Genomic DNA, 25,349 nt, shown 5'->3' on the forward strand with positions numbered 1-25,349 from the left:
GCCCCTCTCCCCGCTTCTGTGCACGTGCTTGTAATGGGACCTGTAGCCACAGAATGGGATAGCTGAAGATATGTCAGGACTTGGGAAAAGGGTTTAGGAAACTCTGAGAGGGCTTCCTTATTCTGAATTTGCAGGGCTTTAGGAAGTGGGGCAAACGTTGAAGCTTGTATACAGGTCTGTGAGATTAGGCGTTTTACTTCCTCTTTATTTCCTTTTTAAGCCAGATTTTTTTTTGTTCATTCTGTGTGTGTGAGTGAGAGAGAGCTGCTTGCTTGTTTATTTAAAGTATTTATATCTCACATTAATCCTGAGATACAGTTCTTTTCAAAACAATCAAAGGCCGCACAGCGGAGCAGCGTAATCAACTCAGACTCTTCCAGGAAAAACTGAAACCCTGGATAATTACGTTTTGAATGGATGCCCCTTTTCGAGGCAATTCCTTGAAGTACATAAATAATACATATTGCAGCATATGAGGTTATGCATCCATCAATACGTCAACAGTTAACCTTAAGTGCTATATTTTATTTCACTCTTGCTGCCTGCATTAGAATCCGTAAGCTTAACAATTAAATAGCCCGTTGCATCATCTGGTTATTTAAAAAATTACATACTGGGTGCGTCTGACTTCGTGCATTTTGAAAGAATCTGTTTGAAGCTAATCTTTTTTACTTAACAGTGAGCCTTCACCTTGGCATATAAATACATAACCTGTTAACTAATGTGGTGCGCCGTCCGAGGGATGATGGATCTTAACATGTTCAGCATCCTGGCTTGCTTTTATTTGTACGTCATAAATTGGCAAGGCTTTATGAGTCGGTGCTGTTTGCGTGTCTCGTCCAGTGCTAACTGTGTGGAGCTATCAACGTTTCCAGGATTAAGTCAATGCTTTGCAGCAGTCAGTGCTTTGCAGCAGTATTAAGTCAATGCTTTGCAGCAGTATTAAGTCAATGCTTTGCAGCAATACAAAAATTCCACCCAAAAGGCAGAAGCTTCAATACTTCAGCACTGCAGTTGTTAAACTGTTCCTTTCCCAGTCGCTGGTAGTGTGCCATGGGTTTTGTCCCATTACAACTGTGTGGAGCTGTCAACGTTTCCAGTATTAAGTCAATGCTTTGCAGTATTAAGTCAGTGCTTTGCAGCAGTATTAAGTCAGTGCTTTGCAGTATTAAGTCAATGCTTTGCAGCTGTCAATGGCTTAGCTATACAAAAATTCCACCCAAAAGGCAGAAGCTCCAACACTTCAGCACTGCAGTTGTTAAACCGTTCCTTTCCCAGTCGCTGCCAGTGTGCCATGGGTTTTGTCGCAGATGACTGTTTTTAATTACTATGTACTGGTTTTCTGTTTGTTGGCATGAAATGCAATAGTTTTGTTTAGAAACCGTTGCACTCGTTCGGAGATGAAACTTGTAACCAACATGCTTGCTTGGATCCTCTCGTGGCTGTAAAGTTGACCTGCCAGGTTAAAAATGCACTATTCTGTAAAATAATCTGGGGCGCAGCAAATGTAATGGGGTTGGTCTCTTTAACAGCAAGATTGAATCCACCCCCCCCCCCCGAGTCCATCCCCCCTCTGTCTTTCATTCTCCGCCTCCTCCTTTAACCCATGTTTAAGTGTTATACTGGCAACAAGTTCATTGGCATTTAAAACACATCAGGTACTCTGCTTAACCAGAATTCCTAACTAGCGTCAGACCCTGGTTAAGAACCCTATTTGAACCCTAAGTGGGGAAACCTTAACTGCTGCTGAAGCTGGTTCCAAGGCAGCAGGCTTAACTGCACCTAAGAGGGAGGCCCCGTTTTGTCTGCGCCACAGCCCTCTTCTGAAACGTTCCCTGCGGATTGCTTCCTTCCAACGAAGAAAGTTTTTCGAAAGGACATAATTAAGAGATTTATGGCTAAGCCTTCTTTGATGCCAGTGAACTCGCTCGGGGATTCCTCTTTCAAAGCTCGCTCAGTCTTTTGGCAAAGTCCCTGCTGCCGTTGATCCAGAAAAGCCCCAGTGCGCAAGCGAAGAAATACACAGAGAAAGCACTATTCTGGCTTGAGAGCTGGGTTCGGAGCACACAGTGTGTGGCTGGAAGAATTGCTGCCTCCTTTAGGAGAAGCCTACGCATGAGTCCATCTCAGGGCCCTCCCAGCCAAATGATCCCAGTTCCTGGGATGGAGAACTGACACCCCCCTGCAAATCCTTTTGGAGTGAGCCTTTGAGATTTGGATAGAACTTTGCCGCAGTATTTCCAGTGTGGTTTTAATCCCTTCAGGAGAAGCCGTGGGAGATGGTGACGTAACCCGTGGGCCAATGAGGTTGGCTGAGCTAGAGCGTCCTGTTTCTTCCACCGTACAGGCAGATAACAAGCTGACATCTCAGCTGCATGATGCCTCCCAGGTAATGCATGTGAGCCGTATTCTGTAGCCCTGAACTGAAACGTCTGAATGCTTACGCGAGCAGGTTCAGAGTCCTGATGGTCTTGCATATTGAAGCCGGGGGAGACTGAAAGAACCAGGGGAGACTGAAAGAACCAGGGGAGACTGAAAGAACCAGGGGAGACTGAAAGAACCAGGGGAGACTGAAAGAACCAGGGGAGACTGAAAGAACCAGGGGAGACTGAAAGAACCAGGGGAGACTGAAAGAACCAGGGGAGACGCAAAGAACCTCCAGACTTTACTGTGGTGTTTGCAAGATGCAGCCCTCAGCGTGCATAGCTACTTCCTGTCTTGAGCATTCTCCCAAGGGTTGTCCCTCAGGGATATATCCGGTAGAGTTCTGCACAGTTTAGTCTCCTAGGGACAGTAGGGGCTGTAGACAAGTGGTAAAACACATTATTTGTGTGCCAGTTAAAAAGGATAGGCAGTCTGGGAAAGGCTTTGAAGCCTTAGGGAACAGCTGGTAGTCGGAGTCGACCATACCAAGCTAAACCAGTAGCCTGCTATCGTTTAAGGCAGCTTCGTGTGTCTTACGTTAAAAGCTGCTAGGAGATGGGAATGGGGTGGTACTTCTGCGCTGGTGACAGGTAGTTCTGTTTTTCATTTAGATCTGATCCAGGAGTGGTTCTCTTGAATCAGTTTCATCCCTTGCCGGAGGGATGAAATGAAACAGAGCAAAGCTGGAGTCAGGCAAGACCGGAGTGATTCCGGAGCAGAACGGGCAGGGCGATGGTCGGATTCATGGGCAGCTCATGCCCTTCCCTGGTGGATCAAGGCCACTGTTTGAATGTTCCTCAGTCCTGATTTGCATAGACGTGGCCAGGGGCTTTTTCAATCAGCTTGGTTTAATTTGCTCTCTATAGCTTTCTTTGGAGAGAGAGAATTAATTGCCATTAGCCTTGAGCCCGGAACCTTCAGCTTGAAGAAGAGATGCATAAAAAGTAGCCACAATGGGTTTTTTTTACAAATTAGGCCTTATGCAGTCTTTTTCCTTGGAGCTTTGTTTGTCCTTATAGCTTGCTAAAGAACCAGATGTCAAGAGAATGACAATAACTTTTAATAATCGACCCACAGAAACAGCACAATGAGGTTGTGCATCCGAGAACGGTGCAACCCCGAGTGATCCAAGTGAGAGCCCAGTCCGAAATCGCGCAACAGCAAGGTATGGATGATTAATTTTCTCTTTTCTGTATCACCAGAACACGCAGGGCAGGGTTCAAATGATCCCATTAAAATATCGTGGTACCTGTGTGCTGGTTGACATTGAGTGGGAACTTCTCGGCTGACTTTCCTTTGTCACGTGAACTTAATGCGGCGGTGTCATTGGGCAGTGCATTTGCGCGAATGGCCAGGTGCACTGAGAAACAGCGCGACAAAGGGAAGTCAAGAGCATCCCGTCTCCCCCTTCGAGTGGCGCTCCCAAGTGACTCCGGTGGAAGGGAAAGAACTCCTCCAAAGAAATCAGAGGATGACATGCAGTGATCAAAAGTGGAATGAATGAACTGCTGTTAGTCTCCTGGTAACATGGTGCCTGCTGAAGTCATAGAATCATAGAATCATAGTGTTGGAAGGGGCCACACAGACCATCTAGTCCAACCCCCTGCCCAGTGCAGGATCAGCCTAAAGCATCTCTGACAAGTATTCATGCAGCCTCTTCTTGAAAACTGCCAGTGAGGGGGTCTTTCATATCTATTTGTAGTTCAAGCTTAACAGGAGGAGACCTGCAAAAACAGGTGAGGGGGAATCTTATTTCCACCCCCTTGCTGCCAACTCCAATCCTCCCCCCCCCGCCCCGCCCACTGGCTCCATCTTGTCTTCCCCATACCACATCGCCTCCTCCTGCTGGCTTCTGTGTTTTCACATGTTTTTTAAGCTTACCATAGCAACCTAATACGCCATCAAACTGCCTTTTTTGACACTTCTTGATGGGGGGTTATGCCCAAATTGGGCAGATCTAGCTGTTTGTCTATATTTTTTAAAGTGCTTGCAACTTGTTGCTTTGAGAGCTGCCTTAAGTCCAGGGACATAAGGAAAGCAGAATGGTTCAGGGCAGGTATTTTATAAAGTAATAAGGCTATACCATAACAAAATGATTCAGGAGGCTGCTTTAATGAAGGAAACAGGACTGGGGACTATACTGCTGCATACAGTATGCATTATCTGTTTGCTTGAAACGTAGAGCTGGAAGGAACCTTAAGGGTCCAGCCCTCTGCACAAGACAGGAAATTCACAGCTATCTCCCCCCCTCGCCTCCCTCTGTGACCCCTGCTGTACGCCCAGAGGAAGGCAAAAAACCCCTCTCCAGGATCCCTGGGCAATCTGGCCTGGAGGAAAATTCCTCCCTGACCCCGAAGTGGCAATCGGCATTACTCTGGGCATATAAGAAGGGGCCACGAGAGCCGAGCACCGGCTCATCCCTTCATGTACTTCCGCTCTTGAGCTGTGTACGTTCATATTAAGTTAGAGAATCATCATAGCTGTCAGGTGACTACCTCTGGGAATTTAGCAAGTGTTTTCATTTCAGTCATGAAAGAGTTAAACTGTTTGTGTTACCTACTTAATTAGTAAACATACTTTGAATGTAAGTATTAGAGCTTCGAATAAGATTCCCGCCATAGAAAGGGGAGTCACTAAGCATAATGAAGTAGGATTAGGATTTTCTATTGGGCAGTTTGTTTATTGGGGGCAATTAATTGATGCTATGGACTGAAGTTTTATTGCTCTTTGTTCACTTCCACTTTTTCACTTCTTGTCTCTACTCTAAGTCACTTTAACTAGCAAGATGTAGTCAGCGTAGCAATTTATTATTTTCTCCAGATGTAACCCTAATTTTTATCCTTTAGTAAAGTAATTTTACAGAGCTACACTGGAGTGTGTGTGTGAATCTATTCTCATTATTTCCAATGCACAGTCTTTGCACAATCTCTGCTATATTTTCCTACACTACCAAGCCTCTTCTGAAATACCTCCAAGGAAGGAGAGCCCAGCACCTCCAGAGGAAGCCTGTTCCACTGAGGAACCGCTCTGTCAGGAAGCTCTTCCTAATGTTTAGCCCAAAACTCTTTCAATTTAATTTTAACCTGTTATTTCTGGCCCAACCCTCTGGGGCAACAGAAAACAACTCTGCTCCATCCTCTGTGTGACAGCCCTTCACTGCTCCCGCTGCATTGTCTTCTACTTACATTTAACACATCATGTCCACGACTTTTTGTTTTGCTTCAGATTTCTGTAATTCTAGTCTTATTGTATTGCTTATTAAATGTCACATCCTGCTGATAGCATTGATTTGCATTGCGTAAGTCGCCCTTGAGTTTCAGTGAGAAGGGTGGACTATAAATAAAATTTTAAAAAATAGAGGCATATTTTAAATAAATAAATTGGATGGGTTTTTAAGCTAAGCCCTTTCTCCAAAGCTGGGGGTTCTCCCTGGATATGCAGAATCCCAAATGGTAACTGTGCGAGTTTGCCTGTCAGCACAGGAGCCAGCCCATGGCCGTGAGCGATAGCGATTCGGTACGGCTGGCAGGTGGAAGAGAATCTCGTAGAAATTGAGAGGAAGTTCCAGTTGAGGCTGAAGGGCTTAAAAGGCAGAGCTGGGGATTTGCAGAATTTCAGGTAAAATGTGTGACATTTCAAGTGTTCCCCAGGAATGGTGAGTGTAGATTTAAAGCATGTCTGTGTGAATGTGAATCTCTCTCCACAGACAAACTCTGAGTGATTCCTTTTCATGTTTCTCAGACTCAGTGGGCTCCTACATTACTTTTTAGATCCAGAAGAGTTAGCTGTGTTAGTCTGTAGGAGCAAAATAGTAAAAGAGTCCAGTAGCCCCTTTAAGACTAACCAACTTTATTGTAGCGTAAGCTTTCGAGAACCACAGCTCTCTTTGTCCAGTGCATCTAACGAAGAGAGCTGTGGCTCTCGAAAGCTTATGCTACAATAAAGTTGGTTAGTCTTAAAGGGGCTACTGGACTCTTTTACTATTTTGCTAAGATGGTTGCTGTCGTGCTGGATGACAGAGGTGGCCAGAGGGTTGGCTTCCCTTTCAGGTGTGCCTTTCGGCGTGACTCTTGCTTGCCAAGGTGACTTGACTTCCTTTGGATTCGAGTTTTGTGGTGAGAATTGAGAGTATTCTCTCTGTGCTGTTGCACCATCACCGAAAAAAGTCTGAAAATGAATTAGTCCTTCTGGCTGTTGATCATATTGACCTACACAGTTAAAGCCGTCTTGAGTCTCAATGACTCAAGTAAGTACATAAGTAAAAATATAGGGTGGCGAATCTGTGGTCATTGTCCTTTGATTCATGCAACAACCTTAAAGACAATCTGTTTATTTCCAGCCACAAGGTGGCAGTCATCTTACTCCGAGAGAGAAATAGAGGGAATTTGTAAAGAAAAATGTGTCCATGCCAAGGAATTGTATGTCTTTATTTTTAAAAAACAACAATAGAGCACTCTTACAAAAGTAGTGGATTTTTTTTAAAGCTTAGGTAATGTTCTTTTTAGGAATGGATTAACTGTTTTGTTATTTATTTAAAGTATGCCATCGATGCTGCATACAAGAAGATAGTCCCCTGTCCTGAGAAGCTTACAGCCTAAAATTTGATGTAGTGGTGCTTAGACGGGAAGGTTTGGGAGGATGAAGCCAAGGTCCGTTCCCCAGTGTTGCTTCCTATTGAGTTTTGCTGCCTCCGTATATGGAGCAAAATAGAAAAGAGTCCAGTAGCACCTTTACTGTAGCATAAGCTTTTGAGAATCACAGTTCTCTTCTTCAGATGCATCTGATGAGGAGAACTGTGATTCTCGAAAGTTTATACTACAGTAAAGTTGGTTAGTCTTAAAGGTGCTACTGGACTCTTTTCTATTTTGCAACTACAGACTAACACAGCTAACTCCTCTGGATCTATGACCATGGAAAGCACCGTATATGGAGTTTTCTTCAGTCAGCACATTTATTAGCCCTTGATGGTCCACCTGCTCCTTGAATCTGCCTAACCTCCTGTTATGACCCTTGCTTCTCTAGGGTAGATTTTGCTTTTAATCTTTCCCTTAAACCCTCTGGGTAGTTTGCTGCCACCAGGAATATTATATTCCAAGATACTTTATTTAAGTTTTCCCTTTGGTAACGTGCCTAAGCGTCAGGCTCCTTCGTGGTTCTATGTGGCCTTGAGGATAGGAATGGGATAAAGCAATGACAGCTACTCTGGGATACAACAAAACAAAATAAACTTTTATTTAGTCAAGAAGCATATCGGTTTCATGAACGTAGTTCTCGGTTCTTAAAGTTACTTCCTATAAACTCATTCACACAGATCTCTTCTAAGTTAACCTCTTTCTCTGACTCAATATTTGTCTCACAGAAATGCTTAAAACTCCTCAGGCAGCACACAGCTGGCCTCTCTTTCCCTGACTGACTGTCCTTTCACAAACATGCTCAGTTCAGGTTCCACACAGGTTATATTTCTCTCATAAACACTTCAATATACTCAGGCACCACACAGCTAGCCTGCTTTCTTCTGACTGAAACTTTGCTCTCTACTCTCAGTCTCAAACTGCATTCAGTCCGCCCACACTCTCAGTCATGAGCCAATCATATCACTCACTCATCCCCCTCTTTCACTCTTCGCCTATCTCTCACCAAGCATTTAAGGACGCATGCACACATTTACTTGAAATCATTGCACCTCCTTTTGAAGCCATCTATTCTCATGGCCTTCATTAACCCGGGATCTGAGGAGCACTGAAGAGGAGAGCCCGCCTCCAGACAGAATTTGAGTCCAGTGGCACTTCAGAGACCAACAAGATTTTCAAAATGTAAGCTTTCAAGACACAAAGAGAGCTCCGACTCTCGAAAGCTTACACTCTGAAAATCTTGTTGGTCTCTAAAGTGCCACTGGACTCCAATCCTGCTGTTCTGCTGCAGACCAACATGGCTAACCACCTGAAACCATCTCCAGATACGATCTCAGCACCTTTACAGAAAGACAGAGAAGCCACAGCCATTGTCTGGTTAGGGACAGCTTTATCTTTCTAGCTCCCTTTTGCCCAATACAATATTTTTAAAATAATCATACCAAAATATTAAAATAACAAATGTTTTCTATGAATAGCAGTATTGAAACTGTAGTGGAATCACAGAAAAAACAACAACCCATGAGCAGCTTCAGGAATTTAAAAGGCACAGGTCAAGCAGTGATGATCCATAAAGTAAACCAAGAACAATTTAACTGGATCTTCCCCAGGTGCTTAGGCACAGAACACCCCAAAGTGGGGGGAAAACTCATAACGGGGGTATTAATCCCGTGGTTTTAAAAATCATCTTTAAACAGAAGCCTTCCCAACCCAGTGCGTGAGTTGGCAGAATTTCTCCTTCCTAAGTGCTAAGGATTGTTTCATTTCGCACCAGAGTACGTCTGTTCTGGTGACTGATTGCTGCTGTGGGACAACGGGAAAGGATCTTTCCTTTGACCTTTATTTACTTTGAAGGTGGGTCTGTGAGCATCTGAGTGTAAGTAGGGTGTAGCGGCTTGGTAAGGAGCCTGGTACCAAAAAACGGCTCACCATATGGTCTGCAGCCAGTAATCAACCAGTGACTACGTTTATGGCATTGAAACCAGGAAGACAGTTTAACAAAAAGGGGAGGACAGCTCTAAATGGCAGAAAAAAGAAGCAAAATAGAAAAGGGTCCAGTAGCACCTTTAAGACTAACCAACTTTACTGTAGCATACGTTTTCGAGAGTCACAATTCTCTTCGTCGGATGCATGCAAAAAAAGAAGGTAGAGTACCTGAGGTCTGTGAAAAATTATAATATGAACATATAAAAGGGATAGATCAAGATCGGGTAGCCATGTTAGTCTGTCTGTAGCAGTAGAAAAGAGCAAGAGACCAGTAGCACCTATAAGACTAAACAAAATTGTGGCTCATACCCTACCACAATTTTGTTAGTCTTTCTCTTTTCTGCTGATGTTAAAGATACATACATGATACAAAAGTTGTAAAAATGTGAAAAGGTAATGTGTATGTTACGTGCCGTCAAGTTGCCCCCGACCTATTGTGACCCTCTGAATGAGAGACCTCCAAAACGTCCTATCATTGACAGACTTGCTTAGATCCTGCAAACTGGAGGACGTGGCTTCTTTTATTGAGTCAAGCCATCTCATTTTAGGTCTTCCTCTTTTCCTACTGCCTTCTACTTTTCCTAGCATTACTGACTTTTCGAGAGACTCTTGTCTTCTCATGATGTGACCAAAGTACGATGGCCTCAGTCTTGCCATTTTTGCTTCTAGGGAGAATTTAGGATTGATTTGATCTAGGACCCACTGAATTGTGTATTTGGCCTCCATGGTATCTGCAAAATTCTCCTCCAGCACCACATTTCAAATGAATCAATTTTCTTCCTGTCAGCTTTCTTCACCGTCCAACTTTCACATCCATACATAGGAAAGGGGAATAGGTGATACAATTACAAAAAACATCATTAGACATATGTTAAGGAATTAATAAGCTACGAATGACACATCATAACAAAGACAGGACGCTGGCTGCATTCCTGCTTTGATGTATGAATCTTCATCAGCCATGAGCGTCCTTGTGCAAGTAATTTTGTAGACAGAATTCAGAAACTGATGGTATACAGTACAATGTAACTTCAAAGAAAAAGTAACATGGCTTCAATCTCCATTGGTCGCAAATGACCTTGCACTTGTAAATTTGGAAGCCTGTTATAAACAATTGTGGATAGATTCGAACACAATTCAAACAAACCATAAATTTTAAACATATTACGTCAAGTAGATTGACATGCCAGAGACTCAGACAATTCATAATGTGTGGTACTAGGTAGTTTCAAAGATTAAAACAACAGGGAGGAAATTATAAACATCATATTAGTTCCATGAAAACATTAAAGAACAAAGTGACAGTGCAAAAACCAGGAACACATGCCCTGCTCTTGAGACGGAATGTGGAATCTCTAGTTAAATAGGACTGATTGGGTGATGCGACCAGGATGATGTAGGACAAAGATGGGAAGCATTTTAACTGACTTTAAAAGGGGGTTAGAGAGATGCATGGAGGAGACGTACATCAATGGCTGCTATCCATGGTGACTAAGAGTCTCTACATGAGACATCTGACATGTGAAGAACACGTGTCGGGAGATGCAATGGTAGCCAGGAAGGGTAGTTTAAAAAGACAGAGCCGGCGGCAGGGCAAAGGCTTTGCTGTACACTGGAGCTGCGTGAAGGGGCTGTGAAATGCCAGAAGGGAAACTTCAGCCCATTATAACCTCTCCAGGTCCAAGCCCAACTCTGGAAGGCAGCTCCAGCCCATTTCCATTCCTTGTTGCTCTTGTGATCCCACACAGTTTTAGACTGGAGAGGTGAAATTGACAGAGCCTTCAGAGAGGCGAAGATGAAATGAACAAACCCTCTCCGCCAGCTCTGTCTTTTAAAACTACACTTCCCAGCTAACATTTCATCTCCCTACACTTGATAAACACATGCGGGGATGTCACAGTTTTAGACTGGAGAGGTGAAATTGACAGAGCCTTCAGGGAGGTGAAGATGAAATTAACAAACCCTCTCTGCCAGCTCTGTCTTTTTAAACTACTCTTCCCGGCTAACATTGCACCTCCCTACGCTTGACGAACCCGTGCAGAGGTGTCTCATGTAGAGAGGCTCTAAAGGAGACATTTGTATTCAAAGGCAGTTTCAGGTGGGTAGTGATGTAACTCTGTAGTAGAAGAACAAAATTCAAGTCCGGTAGCACCTTAAAGTAGCTACTGGCTGTCACTTATCAAATCCCTTCCAGACCTTGGACCCTCATCTCTACAGGGCCACCTCTCTCCATATTCTCCACCACAACAGCTTCGCTCAGCTGAACAGGGCCTTCTGCAGCTGCCAGCCTGCAAATGGGCAAACTCAACAACTGCCCGTGCGTGTGTATTCTCCGTTGTGGCACTTACATTTTTGGAACGGGATCTGCCTGATGAGCTTAGGAGGGCTCCCGCTCTCCTGATTTCCACAAACTATGCAAAACCGAAGTATTCAGGAGGGCTTTTTTATACAGGTTGGGGAGGTGCCCTAGAAGGAAAGAGTTCAAAGAGAAGCTTTGGTTAAGGGGCAGGGGCTGTGGACCACCCTGCTATGTACCTACTGAGTAATGCCTGTGCCATTTAATATGCCACGTCTAATTGCTTACGGTTTGCTTCAGCTCTGAATCAGATTTGTGTGTATTCAGTTTTTTGCCATTCATACCCTATTCCGTTGTTGTTGACTGTCCAAGCTACTGATCGTATTGTTTTACACTGTGTAGTCTGCCTTGAGACTCAGTGAGAAAGGCAGACTATAAACAGTGTAAATAAATAAATATAATCAAAGACCTACAAAATTTAGGCTTTCATGAGTCAAAGCTCACTTAGAGCTCCACTGACGAAGAGAACTGTGATTCTCGAAAGCTTATGCTACAGTAAAGTTGGTTAGTCTTAAAGGTGCTACTGGACTCTTTTCTATTTTGCTACTACAGACTAACATGGCTAACTCCTCTGGATCTTAGAGCCCCACTGTATGTTATGTCAACCGCAAGTCCAACCTGTGGCTGCAGATGCCATTTTACAGGAGAATTTAGCTGTTTTAAAAATTGCCATAACAGCCCCCCCCACACACACACACTATTTTGGTGCTTAAAACCACCAGATGAATCCCTTGCAGCAATTTTTAAATAACTTCTCCTTTAAAATGACATCGGTGGCCACAGGTGGGATGTGCAGTTGCCGTAATGTGTTGTTTGGCTCTTAGTCAGGTGTGTCTATACCCAAGAAAATTTTGTTGGTCTTTAAGGCGTCCTAGACTCAAATATTCACAGGCAGCAGACCTCTGAATGCCAGAGCTAGGAGCCATCGTCAGGGAATGGCTTGGACCCGATGCCCTGTTTGTTTGGCAGCTGTTTTGGCCGCTGTGTGAAATGGCATACTGGGCTAGATGGACCACAGGTCTGCTCCAATAAGGCCCTTCTGATGTTCTTAAAGCTGTTGGGCTTGCTAAAGGCAACCTGTGTGACTAATTGGCTTGGTTTTTATTTATTTAAATGTACAAGTAAACAGTCTGGATGAAGAAAAGTAAGCTGGTATGCAAGAGTGACAGTGTTCGTGTCAATGTACACACTTCATGATGATATCTAGCATCTCACATAGAAAAGAATTTCTCTTCTAAGGTGGTACCTTCCTTCCTGCAGAGTTTTAAAAGCCTGCTATAAAATTAATTGAGCGTAGCTTTTTAGTTGAACAAGAATTTTAATAAGATTAATCTAACCAGTTACATGTTGCGGCCCTTGATTTTTTGCTTCATATAAGGCAGATGTAGCTAATGCAATTATTAATGGGCTGGTAGGAGAACACAGGCGAGTCCTACCTTGAAAATATTGTGCACTGAAAGCATACGTGCATGAGGGAATGGCTCCCGACTGTTTTGTGGGTGGGTCTAAATAAATCTAGACTGGCTAGCTCTTTTTTTGATTGAAAAGAGTATAGTCATGAAATCATCGAAGCTGTTTAAAAGCTGACAGATTTCTTCTAACGAAAAGCCTGTGCTCAACAAAGCTCTGAAGTTACGCTGTCTGACGGGCAATGCTTCTTCCGAAAATACTGGCTGAATATACTTGTGGAACATGCTCCTCAGTTGAAATGCGTATGTTCCCTAGATCTTGTGGAAATGTTGGAAGGCTATGTATATTTACTTGGCTTTAGAATATCCTTTAATCTTTCTCCTATTACCTACAGATGTGCCCTAATATTATAATACATGAAAATTTTATTTTCACAAGCTCAAGCAATTATTTCTGGAAAGAAAATAACGTGAACCACCAATTATGCTGAAAACGGCTTAGTGTAGCCCTTTGCAGACCTTCGACTAAGGCCAGGGCAGGCTGACGGGTTTTTGTGTTGGATCTCGCTTTCTGGCAGTAACCCCTAACTTGGGAGTTGAAGTTCTCTTTGTGTCTCGCTGTTCTCATTTTTTTTGCTGCTTCATGGCATGCCTGTAAAAGTCCCTATAGTCTGGCCTGCCATTCTGAGAAATGCTGGCTTAGTCCTGCTCCAGTAAATACCAATTTAAGTGTTATTAATCGGTACTTTGTGGGTCATGTTAAAGGCTCCTTTATTAGTCCCCAATGAATTTAAAATCCTAGCACAGACAGAGCATGGCTTGTAGAACAGAGAGTGCTTGAATTTCTTTTAACTCTAGCCCTGCGCAGACTTATCTGCCTGACATGCAGGGGGAGGAGGGGCATGAGCGTGCTGGCCTGCCCTGCCTCCGTGCGAACATCAAGCCGTACACATGGAGCAAATACATAGAGAAAGTGTCCATGTGTGTGCTGCCTCCCCCATGATTTGCGACGTTGCTTCCAAAACATTGCTGACGCTTCCTCTGTCTGTTCACTCCATGCGGATGACTCAGTGATTGTACAGGGCGTGAGGCCAGCATGCTTGTGTCCGCTCTTCCTGTCTGCATGGCCAGTCAGTGGACAGATGGGTCCTCTATACAGGGCTAGTAGTAAGTAGTATCGGAACCCAGCAGCAGCTAACTTTCCTGTGCTACAATTACCACTGTTTTTTGGATGGGTGGGTGGCTTCAGAATATTTGAATTGCACATCAACTTCTGTTTATGCCTTCTTAACCTTGTCAAGCACGGCGTCAGTGTTAAGGTTGCTCTAGAAGTGTGTCTGGAATCTTCTAGCTTGGAACATAGTGGACAGCTGGGTCCCAAGTAGAGATGGGCATGAACCGGGGAAAAACCAGACCATGAGGTTGATCAAATTTCACGAATCTGCCCCTGGTTCACAAACTGGTTTATTTGGTTCGTGAAAATGTCACATCCGGGTCAGCAGAAGGTCTGCAGGAAATCCATCCCCTGTTGCCTAGGAAACTGATTGATTGGCACCAGGCTGTCTGCAGTCACGAACCAAACGAACCAGCCTAAAGTTCGTGGTGGTTCGTCAGAAATGGGATCTGATGAACCGTGGTTCGCAAACCACGCTTGCTTAATTTTGGTTCGTATTTCAGTTCGTGCCCATCTCTAGTCCCAAGAGCAGACTCAGCTCTGCAGCCACTGCATTTGTACATCCAGTGTTGGAAACTTGACCATGGCTCCAATTAAGGGTTAGATCTAGTTCCATGTGGGTCTTTCCAAGTGGAGACTGCCTAATTACTGTTGCGTGGCATTGTAAAACAAATATCCGTATCTATGTTATATCTATCTTTGCATCCACAAGGCAGCAAAGCCCAAATTTATATCACGAAACCCTGACATTACTAGTTTAATGCCATAGCTGTGATTGAGGCGATGGGTGGTCCAGAGAGTAGTTGGTGCAAATTTCCAAGAAGACTCTTCTTGTGCTCTGCAAATAATTTCCTTCCTTCCTCAGGTTTGAAAGCTATTATGTCTTGCTGGCTCCATGTCCTCTACTCCTATATTCATTACTTAGCTTTGCAAGATACTTTGCTGTCACCTTGTTATTAGCGAATAGTTCTTTTAATGGATTACAGTGGTCCTTGCTAATCCCTGCTAGGGGCTTCACCTGGAGAATAACAATTCTGGGGCAAAGGGTAGAGCTCAGATCGCATGAAATAGTTAGTCTGTGGGGTCTTCGTATGTGTGTGTGGTTTTCTTGTGGCAGCTGTTACTTGTATGATAGTTGTGTGAGCCTTCCTGCTGGTAGACACTGCCTTAGGAACCAAACTGAAGCTGAGGGCAACTGCAACAGCAGGTAACAGAAAACTGGTTTTAGGTCCGCATCCAAGGACAGCAGCTGTCGATGATGTGATGAAGTCAATACTGAACGGAGGGCTTAATGAGATGAGAGGAGGTGTGGAACCGGCTGCTTTTTGTGAACAGGCAAACGTAGTTGTGTCGCGGCATCATTTCTGTCACAGCAGTTGCATCAGCTATACCTCATCAGCATCGTTCGTAAGCTGGGGAGGGGCCTTGGCTCAAGTGGAAGAGCCTCTGCTTTGCATGCAGAAGGTTCCAGGTTCGATCCCCGGCATCTCCAGTTAAAAAGGACCAGGTAGTAAGTGATATGAGAAGCCTGTACCTGAGGCACTGGAAAGCCGCTAGCTGTCAGAGTAGACGATACTGACCTTGACAGACCAGTGATTTAGTTCAATGCACGGCAGCTTCACGTGTGCCTCAAGTTGGGAGGTGCGAGCAGAGGTCACCGTCTCCTTGTGCAGATACAAACTTTGTCCCAGGCACTTTGAAGAGGCAGAACCGCCAAGCAGTTCTCTCTTGAGTGGCACTCTTTCTGTTCTGGCGTTTGGAGATAGTTTCCAGTGGGTAGCTGTGCTGGTCCACTAGCACCTTAAAGACCACCTGAAACAGTTCGAACCCTTCAAAAAAAAATCTCTTTCCTCTCGTGGAAGGCCGTTTGCCAAAAAATAAGCGTTCTCACAGTCCCCTGCAGGACTCGGAAACTTCCTCGGATGTGACCGGGGACAGCTTTGTCTTGCCTGCATTGTGAGCCATTGCATGTTCTTAATGAAGCCTCATAATTGCTGCTGCCTCCGTTGAGAAAAAAACATAACAGCTCCATGCGGGCAAGGATCCCGTTGGCACCAGCCTTGCGTGGTCGTGAATAAAGGCAGATGAGGGTAAGCGGGCGAGGCTGACCTGCTCTCACCCTTTGCCCGTACATCCTTCTGCATGAACCAGAAACCCAGATGAATGGACATTAAAGGCACAGCCTGTCTGTGATGTTAATCGTTTCTCACAAATGAGAGCTGCCACAGCACGGAGCCTGCTGCTGTGCTGCCCCCGCCCCCCTACACACACACACAGAAGTGACCCGCTTCTCCGAAATGAAAAATGTAAAGCTGTCCTTAGATGCTCCCTGGCGTATACGGTGCTGCAAAAGAGAAGGAAGGGGAGAGTCTCATGCAGGAAGGATCGTTGTTTGGACTAGGACAGGGGTGACCGGATTCAGCTGGGATGGCCTTTGTCTACCTAAGCAACCTCGTAGGGGTCCTCCGAGGGTAAAAAAAGGGGGCCAGGTGCGCTACCCTGAGCTCGGTGGAAGACAGACAAGATAAAAATGCTGCAGTTGGAAGCTGGCATTGGAATAAAAATACGCGTTGAGCAAATTGTTCTACTTTGGGTGCGTTTTCTGTGTTTGTAATTTTGAGTTTCTGTGCCGGGAAAGAGAGGAGCATGCGCTTGGAAAGAGGGAGTTCAGCTTCGTGTAGTAGAGATTTTTAAAAAAGGAACAGAGAAGCAGAGGGTCAGGGCCTATGGAGATTTTTAAAAATACCATTCCGTGACTAAAGCATTTGCAATTTTCTCAGCGACCAGGATGTCTACATACTTGATGCGCCTTCCGAAAAAACAAAGAACAGTTTAAGCAGACGGGACTGTCCTGCAGTCTATGATACAGTCCCAGCAAAGCGTTTAATATTAAAAGATGTGGATTGCACAGTTACCTTGAAGTTCCACTACATTCAAGTGGGCCTTGCTCACCAGTAAATATGCATAGAATTGCAGTCTCAATTATAAAATCCCAAAGCCTGACTTTTATCTACTCATGGGGTACAGGTAGAAACTGCAGCTAACTTGGGCCTGCCATGGAAAAGGGCAGATTCGTCCGCGCACAGAGGCTAGTTCAGCTTTCCATATGCTGTTACTCCACGTGCTTCTCCGTCTCTGCTCTTCACCATTAGCTGCTACTAGCAGGAGAAATGCATGTTCGTAATGTCATGGCATAGAGATGTGGACATTACATAGATAGAGGGAAAGATCTTGACACTGAGCTGCCATTTTCACTGGCAGCTGTGTTCTCTTTGCAGCACATAGTTCCTCTCTGCTGCTTTTTTTCATTGTCATGTAGCAGTGTTTTCAAGATGGTCAACTTTTCCTTCACGCTTCGGGTCAATATTTATAGACGAGTCTAACTTTTTTTGTTTTCCTTTGTACCTTACTGCTGCTTTGTCACTGATCCCCCCCCCGCCCCCAAATTTTCTTCCGAATAAGTGTGCTTTGGTTTGCAATTGTGGGTGTTTACCAAAGAATAGCTTTTACTGGCAGCCGAAGGGCGGAGTGGCGGTGGTAGGTTTGAACGCGATAGAAGGAATCAGCAATCGCAGTCAGCGGTTGTGGAAAAAAATGGTGGTCAAGACGTGGAAAGGTGGGACACTGGGATTGTCTGACACAGACAGCATGATCTAACTGCTGGTCCCGGTGAGAGTGTCTCTCTTATTTTGAAAAAGAACTTTTCATTGAAAAAAGTGTGGAAACGTGGCCTGCAACCACATGCTAAGAGGGTAGTTTGGCTGTCCTGCCAGTTTGAGTTTGCGATGATGTATCATCATAGAAAGCTACACCGAGGCTTGGAGGCTGTGGTCTGAGGAAACCCCCCCCCACCCCCACCCCCCACTATCACTTCTTGAAGGAAGGTGAGGGCTTCTGTGTAACAGGATCTTGGCTGCAAAATACTTCCCCTCCAAGATTCACCTGGCGCCTACCCTTTTGTGCTTTAGGTTCTTGGTAAATCTTTGTTTTATTGGCCCAGGCCTTCTGGAAACCGTGTTGTGTTTTATCCTGGACCGCCCTCCTTGAAACTGTTTTTTGGCTGATACGGTTAGAAACGTTTTCCTCCTTAAACTGGTCAGTTTGCTCTGGTACCTTCTATGCTGCTGTTTTATCCCTTGTGAAACCACCCTTTCGTCGTTTGTTGCTATTCTGTCCCACTCAGGGGTCATTTCGTAGAAAAAGAGCTGGAGGAACTCATTAGCATAACTCATTAGCATATGCCACACCTCTTGCCATCGCCGGAAGTGTGTCATTAGCGTAACTGATTTGCATATGCCACACACCCCTGACATCACCTATCCTGGCTGTTTTGGACCCAATCCTGGCCATTTTGGGGCGCAGTTGGGCCCAAAATGGCAAAAAGGGGCTGAAAATGGCCGAAAAGGGGCCCAAAATGGTCAGGATTGGGCCACTGATAAGCGGGAGAGTGATCCACCACCTGTCAGAGGCCCCAATCTAGTAGGCAAAACCACGGGCAACCCCAGACTAACAATTATAGTTACAGAAAACAAGCCAGGGAACTTCAGAAATATGTTTTTCTTTTATAACGTGTGAAAAAGTGCAGTAGTGCAAAAGTGCAACAATCCAATTATAATAACTTTACAATATAATTTTACAATACAAGAATACACAAACACACAGTACAGTCATTACAAAAAGTCTTCTATAGTCCGTAGAAATTATCCTCTGCGTTAAAGTGCAAAGTGCCTATTACAGTAAGAAGCTGGAGGTGGAGAGTGGCAATGGGCTTGTATATCCTTTCACAGTCCACAGGCCCCAATCTAGGCTGAAACGGGCCCAAAATAGCCAAGAGTCAGGTGGGCGGGGCCACCTGACATGTGACCTCTTTGGGGAACTGCGTTCCTGTGTGTTCCCCCTCAAAATGAGCCCTGGTCCCACTTATTTTTATTTATTTTATCAGTTATGGATTTTAGTTGTTGTTACGTTTTTGTCAAACATGCAAGCCACAAGGCATGTTTTATGGATATAATGGGTTATATCCTACTGTGTCCGGACTTGGATGTCCCAAGCTAGCCTGATCTTGTCAGATCTTGGAAGCTAAGCAGAGTTGGCCCTGGATAGTACTTGGATGGGAGACCACCACAGAAGTCCAGGATCACTGTGCAGAGGCAAACAATGACAAATCACCTCTTTTAGTCTCTTGCCTTGAAAAACCTATGAGGGAACCATAGGTTGGCTGCCCCATGATAGCAGTTTACCCGTACATATCCTACTGGGATTCCATTGGTGGAACCTTTCTCTACTCTTCTCTTTCCCCTAATACTCCTTTTGAACCTCAAAAAAGGCATGACTGGGGAAAGGGAGATAGATCCTTGCAGATACAACCATGGTGAGATTGCCCATCCTCCTGCGAGCAGAACAGTGATAGGGCGTAAGCCATTGTATATCAATAATAGTACTAAGACATAGCGCAGAGATCGGGCTATCTCAGGTCCATTAACCTCTGTGGCTGTCGTTGCTAAAGATGTCTGATTGATTTCCGTGGGCACGCTGAACTTTCTCTGACCCTCAAATTGAATTGCAGCAACTCCAGCGCTCGTGCTGAGGTTGTGATGGAGGGGCATCCTCAGGCTGCATGTGCGAATGCCAGCAACATTGGTGAGGCGATGGAGACGTACCACCACTGCCCGACTGAGCGTTCTGTGTATTATCCAACCTCAAGCAGGTTTACATAAAGGTATTCTGACCTTAACTCAAGAAATCCATCTAAGATGCTTACTGAGTAAAAGCCTAGCGTATTTTGGCAGCTGCCTAATTGCCAGCGCGCCGTATTCGTGTGTATGTGTGCCGCATACCTCTTAAGGGCATCATTGTGGTCCTTCGGGTAATTTGGGGATTTATCTGATAGGCCCTAATGAAGATTTTTTTAAATAGTTTGTAATTACGGGATTTTTTTAAAAGGGTGAATTAGTTATGCTAGTTTTCTTTCTTGTATAAGCCCAGCTTTATACTGTGTCAAAAAGATCTGTGTTTTGTTGCCTTCTGTAGAAGATGTGAGGAATGTCTTTGGGGCAGGTCGTGTGCTAGTGTTACTTTTCAGAGTGCGTTCCTGGCCGAGTCTCATCCCGCCCCGCTCTTTTGTCCAACGTGCACGGGGAGGTTTTTCCTAAGCCTCTATTTGACAGGGCCAGGTGTCAGCCGGTGGACTCACTTAAATCGCCCAGCCTAAAAACCTGTTTTAAATCGGATTTTTCTGTTTGATATAAAACATAGAAACAACAAGCTAGCTTGCATACTAAGTGTTTGTTACAACAACTAAAGCAGCTACGTAGCACAAGCGAAAATGTTGGGCTGTATGACCTTTTGATGTAGACTCCGTCTCCGTAGAGAGAGGAGCAATTACTGAACTAATGGGTTTCTGTTTAGCATGCTCTGTCCTCATGCAAGGACATTAAGTGAGATACTTATTAGACAACCGTGCCCAGAAATTTCCAGGAGGAAAGGCTGGTAATTGCTGAGCTTCTCCATGAAATGAAAAATAAATGTCCCGGCGGCCTGGATGGTATTCATAAATATTCATAAATGTGCACAATCGTAAGTACAGAACATGAGCTTTTATGTCATAGTTATGATGTTTGACCTCACAAGTCAGAGATTTTTGCCCCTGGTATATTCTTTTAGATAGAAAAACTGGGTTTAACTCGGTGTGTTCGATGAGGGATCATGAATTTTGATATACCACAAGCAGATGTAACATATATTAAATTCAGAGTTCACTCTAAAATTGGTTAGTTTTTGAAAGATCTTAGGGTTTTGTTTTTTTCTAAAAAAACCATGCTTTTAAAATCTAACCTCGGAGAATACAGAGAGGACGATGCAGGCAGATTTGACGCACGACGTAAAAGTGGATCCCTTGTTGCCTTTGGGGTTGGAGCTGGATTCCATAACTGAACATTTGCAGAACACCACTCTAGGTTGGCAGTTTTCAGAAGCACTGTGAGTAAATCCTAGTGAGAAGGTTAGTGATGGTCAGGCGGTCTAAGGCAGAACAAGCTGAAGGGGAACCCAAATCAGGCAGAGGGGGTGCTGGTTGGGAAGGCTGACGGTTTAGAGGGATTGGACCCACTTGCAGTGGATGGAGTGGAGTTGGCGTTTGTGGAGCAGATTAAGACGCTGGCGGTTCTCACGGCCCCGGCACTGCTGTATGAAAAGCAGGTTGGTGTAGTGGCCAAGAGGGGCCTTCTATCAGCCGCGTCTGGTTGGCCAGCTCTCTCCTTTCTTAACTGCCCTGGCCACGCTTTTGTAAAGTATACATAATAAAAATAACCTCACACTTGATTACTGTAGTGAGCTCAGCGTTGGGCTGCCCTTGAAGACAACACAGAACCTGCGCAATGCGGCGGCCTGTTTTTTGCCAGGAGCTGGCCAGCCAATGAAGAGGCCGGTTCTGGCCTTTCAAGCCCTTCACTGCCCACATATCTAAAGGGCCACCTTTCCCCATCTGGTCACCAAATGCCACCTGCAGTCCTCAAACTTCCACCTGCTGGATGTGCTTCTACCGAAGCTAACCAGCCTGGCATCAACCGGAGCGTGTGGTTTTTCCATCGAAGCTCCTGTTTTCTGGAATGGGCTCCCGGGGAGGAGGTCATTTTAGAAACTTCCAGGAGGCGCTGTAAGATCTCCTTACTTGCCCGGGCTTTTAAGGATACCTGCTGGTATCGTCTGGGGCAGTGGGGGGGTGGTTTGGGATTTTATTTTGCTGGTTTCAAATTGTGGTTTCGATTATTCCAATTGGTTGGCTGCCTTGAGCCACAGGGAAAGCGGGGATATTTTAATAAACATCTTAATAAATATAGGCAGAAAGGTTTCAGTGCAAGACAGCTTAGCTGACTCTGTCTCCCCGGCCACAGGAAAGCCTTCCTGGATCACAGTTTCAGGGCAACTCGTAAGGTCTGGCCCATGTTTTCCATTAGCAGAGTCTGCTACCTTGGACATGCCACAGAAATCTTTGCAGACGTAGCGGGTGCTATAGCAGAGTTCATCTGTGGTTGAGTCAAGGTGGAAAGAACTTAATGGGTGGCGTTATAGCTCAGTGGTAAAGCATCCACTTGCCGCCCAGAAAGACCCAGGTTCAATCCCTGTTATCTCCAGTTAAAAGGATCAGGTAATAGGTGATGTGAAAAACCTTCCCCTGACAGCTGCTGCCAGTCTGAGCAGACAATACTGAGTAAACAACACTGATCTTGATAGACCAGTCTGGTTCGGTATAAGGCGGCATCATGTCAATCTAACTTCTTCAGAGGCCAAACGTTGAAACTCACTGGTCAGTCACCATAAAGCAGCGCTTGTTCACCTTATAGACAGGGATGTATTCTTCCAAGATGATGCCACTTTTCACTGAGATGGGCCCATGTTTCAGGATGAATGCAAAGAAAGGCCTCTGTTTCCACAGATTCTACTGAGCAGCGGCATATAAATATTTTACATAAAGAAAAATGTATAAGTTAAGCGCAGAAATGAAATGGACCAACACTGTGGAAGGCTTTGGAGGAAGGGAGGACTCCTGTAATCTGTGGTGCAAATTTAATGAATCGAAGAATTAGGAACCGAAACTCTGTTTAGTCTGAAAAAGAAACAAAACTCCTTCAACTGCAGTCACACAACTGTTTCTTGTTTGCCCCGACTTCGATTGACTGTTGTTGTGTTCTGTTAACTCTCTCTCCGGCAGTGGCTTGACTTTGTGAATGAACCAATTGTTTTCCTTTTGTGTTGCCCTGTCGAGCGAGCCCCCATCTGGTTTGCATCAGACTGTTTTCACAGCCAACAACTGCTGCCTTTTCTATATCCTGACACTTAAGGGCCCCCGCACTATCAAAGCTTAGCTGGGAGAGTCTGTCTGGCTGGGCCCGTGCAGCTGTGCCCCAGCGGCTTGAAGCTATTAGCCAAATAATGGCAACTTAGAACTTGAACCAGGTCTTATTCCCATCGGTGTTATATGTACAGTGAACGGAGTACAGTACTGCCAAACTCCACGATACAACAGTGGCTAAAATCCAAACACCCCCCCCTCCCTCTCCCAGTGTTTAATTTTCATCTTTTTTGGAAGGTCTAGTGGGAGGGGGCAATACTAACAGCGGGTGCCTGCATCTGGGAACCACTTTATGCAAAAGGCGAAACACACACAAACAAAATTACCCAATAGCACTCGCCTCGCTGTTGCTGATTAAAATTCTTCCTGTTGCCTTGTTCAAGGTAAAACTTAACTTGCAACAATAAAGGGAGCGTTTGCTTGTTCCAGCTGTATTGTTTATTATCTGATTCCAAGTAGACAAGTTCCAGCTCTTGTACACCGTTAAGTAGAGATCGCTTGAAAAAGTCAAGGATGCGTGTTTTTGACATGTGGAATGTTTAATCTGGTGAGTAACTGGGAACTCGGAGAACTTCCGATTACGTCTTTTTTCTCTAAAGAAGAGAGTGTCTAGTCCTCAAAGTTTCATGGAACTTCTCAAAAAGGCCTGTACGTTGTCTGCCAAAGCCTGAAATCACAGCTAGCTTTTGCAGGACTTCCTATTCCCCACTCCTTTTCTATGACACGTCTTGCCTTATTTTTCTCTCTGCCGTCACTCCCAAATTTGGGGGAAACTTGAAGATTAGAACCAGCAACCCTCCACGGATCAAGTTCTTTTGCAAGCTTGAGTGTGGCAAGAATCCATGTTTTTTTAAAAAAAAAAATAAGAATGTTTTTGCTGCTGAGTATACAGTTTGATGCTCAGCTTGTGTATGCATGAGCACATAAATCCCAGCTGCTCTATCCCATAGGGACTGAGTGAAGGCTGCAGTTGTGGGTCCATGGGGCGCAGAACCTAGTGAGAGTGTCTGAACGGCCCTTAACCTGCGCCAGTGGTTCAGGGGTCTTTCTAGGTGCAAAGGACATGCGATAAGATAATTACAAAGAAAAATATTTGCACCATCTCGGCAAATGGCAGCAGATGCCCACGCTGGAAACGTTCTGCAGATACCAAAGTCAGGAGCCCCATAGCTAATGCAGAGGAGGTTTGGCAGCTTCTGCAAGGATGAAGGCAGTGAGAGGGAGAGACGGTGAAACCCGGAACTATCAAGTTTGATTTCATGCTTTTGAGGATAAACTGAATGTGTCCTCTGGCAGGGGCTGATTTGCTGGAAATGGCAGAAAGGAAGGATTTCAGAATGGTTTCAGCGTTTTGGGTACATAGATGTAGCCACCAAACGCAGCCGTCATTTAAGACAATGTCTCTCCCCTTGCCTCCAGTAGAAAACAATGTCCTCACACAAAGTGTTGGTGCATCGATTCCGGTCGTAGGCGCTTGAGAATGAATTCAAACTGAAAGAGATGCAAAATAAGCGAATGGAATGTACGCCGGGATGGAACACGCTGAAATCAAACCCACTGAACTTGTTTAGTTTAGGAGACAAAACAGGTTAAGAGGAAATGAATGGTAACACAGCACAAGTGTTTTATACTCCCCCCCCCTCCCCTCCAGCTCCCAGGACCTGAGTCTTGTGGGGGGGGTACCCCTGAACTTGCCGCAGGGTGCATTATGAATGGGGCTTGAGACTTGGTGAGATGCATCAATAATGTTGCACGAACTGGGAACAGCTCTCAAGTTCAACATTCTTGTCAATGGAAAGTTACCCTTAAAGTCCAAAACAAAAAACATTTGATTTCAAAAGAGCAAACTTTACAAAAATAGTTAAAAGGAAGCTGAAAGGGAAACACAAGAGAGTTAGATACTTAGAGGAGGCTCAGAAGCTATTTAAAAACACACTACTCAAAGCCTACGTAGAGTGCATTGCCCAAGTTAGGAAAGGTCTAAAGTGATGCCTACATCGTTAACGATTCAAATCAAGGAAGTCACAAAAAGCAAAAAAAACCAGTTGGAGGTCTGCCCTAATGAAGTGAATTGATCTCTGGATCTGGCAAAATAAGTTTATGATAATAATTAGGCTTGCAAAAAGAGAATTTGAGGAGCAAACTTCTAAATGCATCAAGACAGACCATAAGCATTTCTTTAAATATATCTGGAGCAGGAAACCAGCCAGGGAAACAGTTGGACTTTTGGGTGACCAGGGAATAAGAGGATTGCAAAAGGAAGATGGGGAGATGGCGGAGAAGCTAAATGAAGTCTTTGCATCTGTGTTCACTGTGGAAAGTGTGAGGCATGTACCCACACCACAGCCATGATTTTCAGGAAGGGCAGCTAAAGAACTGAGTCAAATTGAGGCGACGGGAGATTAAGTTCTAGACCTCTTGGGGAAGTTAAAAAACAGTAAGTTCCTGAGCCACGATGGCATGCCACCAAGAGTTCTTAGGGAACTGAAATGTGAGATTGTTGATCTACCAGCCAACG

General features: G+C 44.8%; 1 protein-coding gene across 4 annotated transcripts in view; it reads left to right on the plus strand.

Moving 5' to 3' along the window:
* KIAA0586 (KIAA0586 ortholog) overlaps positions 1 to 25,349 on the plus strand; it is a 152,547-nt gene that overhangs the window by 64,770 nt on the left and 62,428 nt on the right. For all 4 annotated transcript variants that reach the window (XR_008596518.1, XR_008596519.1, XM_054971254.1 and 1 more), the window contains 2 exons: positions 2,265 to 2,389; positions 3,502 to 3,589. Coding sequence is in view for 2 of the 4 variants with exons in the window: in XM_054971254.1 (XP_054827229.1) it covers positions 2,265 to 2,389; positions 3,502 to 3,589 (213 nt within the window). In the remaining 2 variants the exon portion in view is untranslated. The remainder of the gene's footprint in view (positions 1 to 2,264; positions 2,390 to 3,501; positions 3,590 to 25,349) is intronic.

The sequence above is a fragment of the Eublepharis macularius genome, chromosome 2, assembly GCF_028583425.1.
Source record: "Eublepharis macularius isolate TG4126 chromosome 2, MPM_Emac_v1.0, whole genome shotgun sequence".
NCBI classification, from domain to species: Eukaryota; Metazoa; Chordata; class Lepidosauria; order Squamata; family Eublepharidae; genus Eublepharis; species Eublepharis macularius.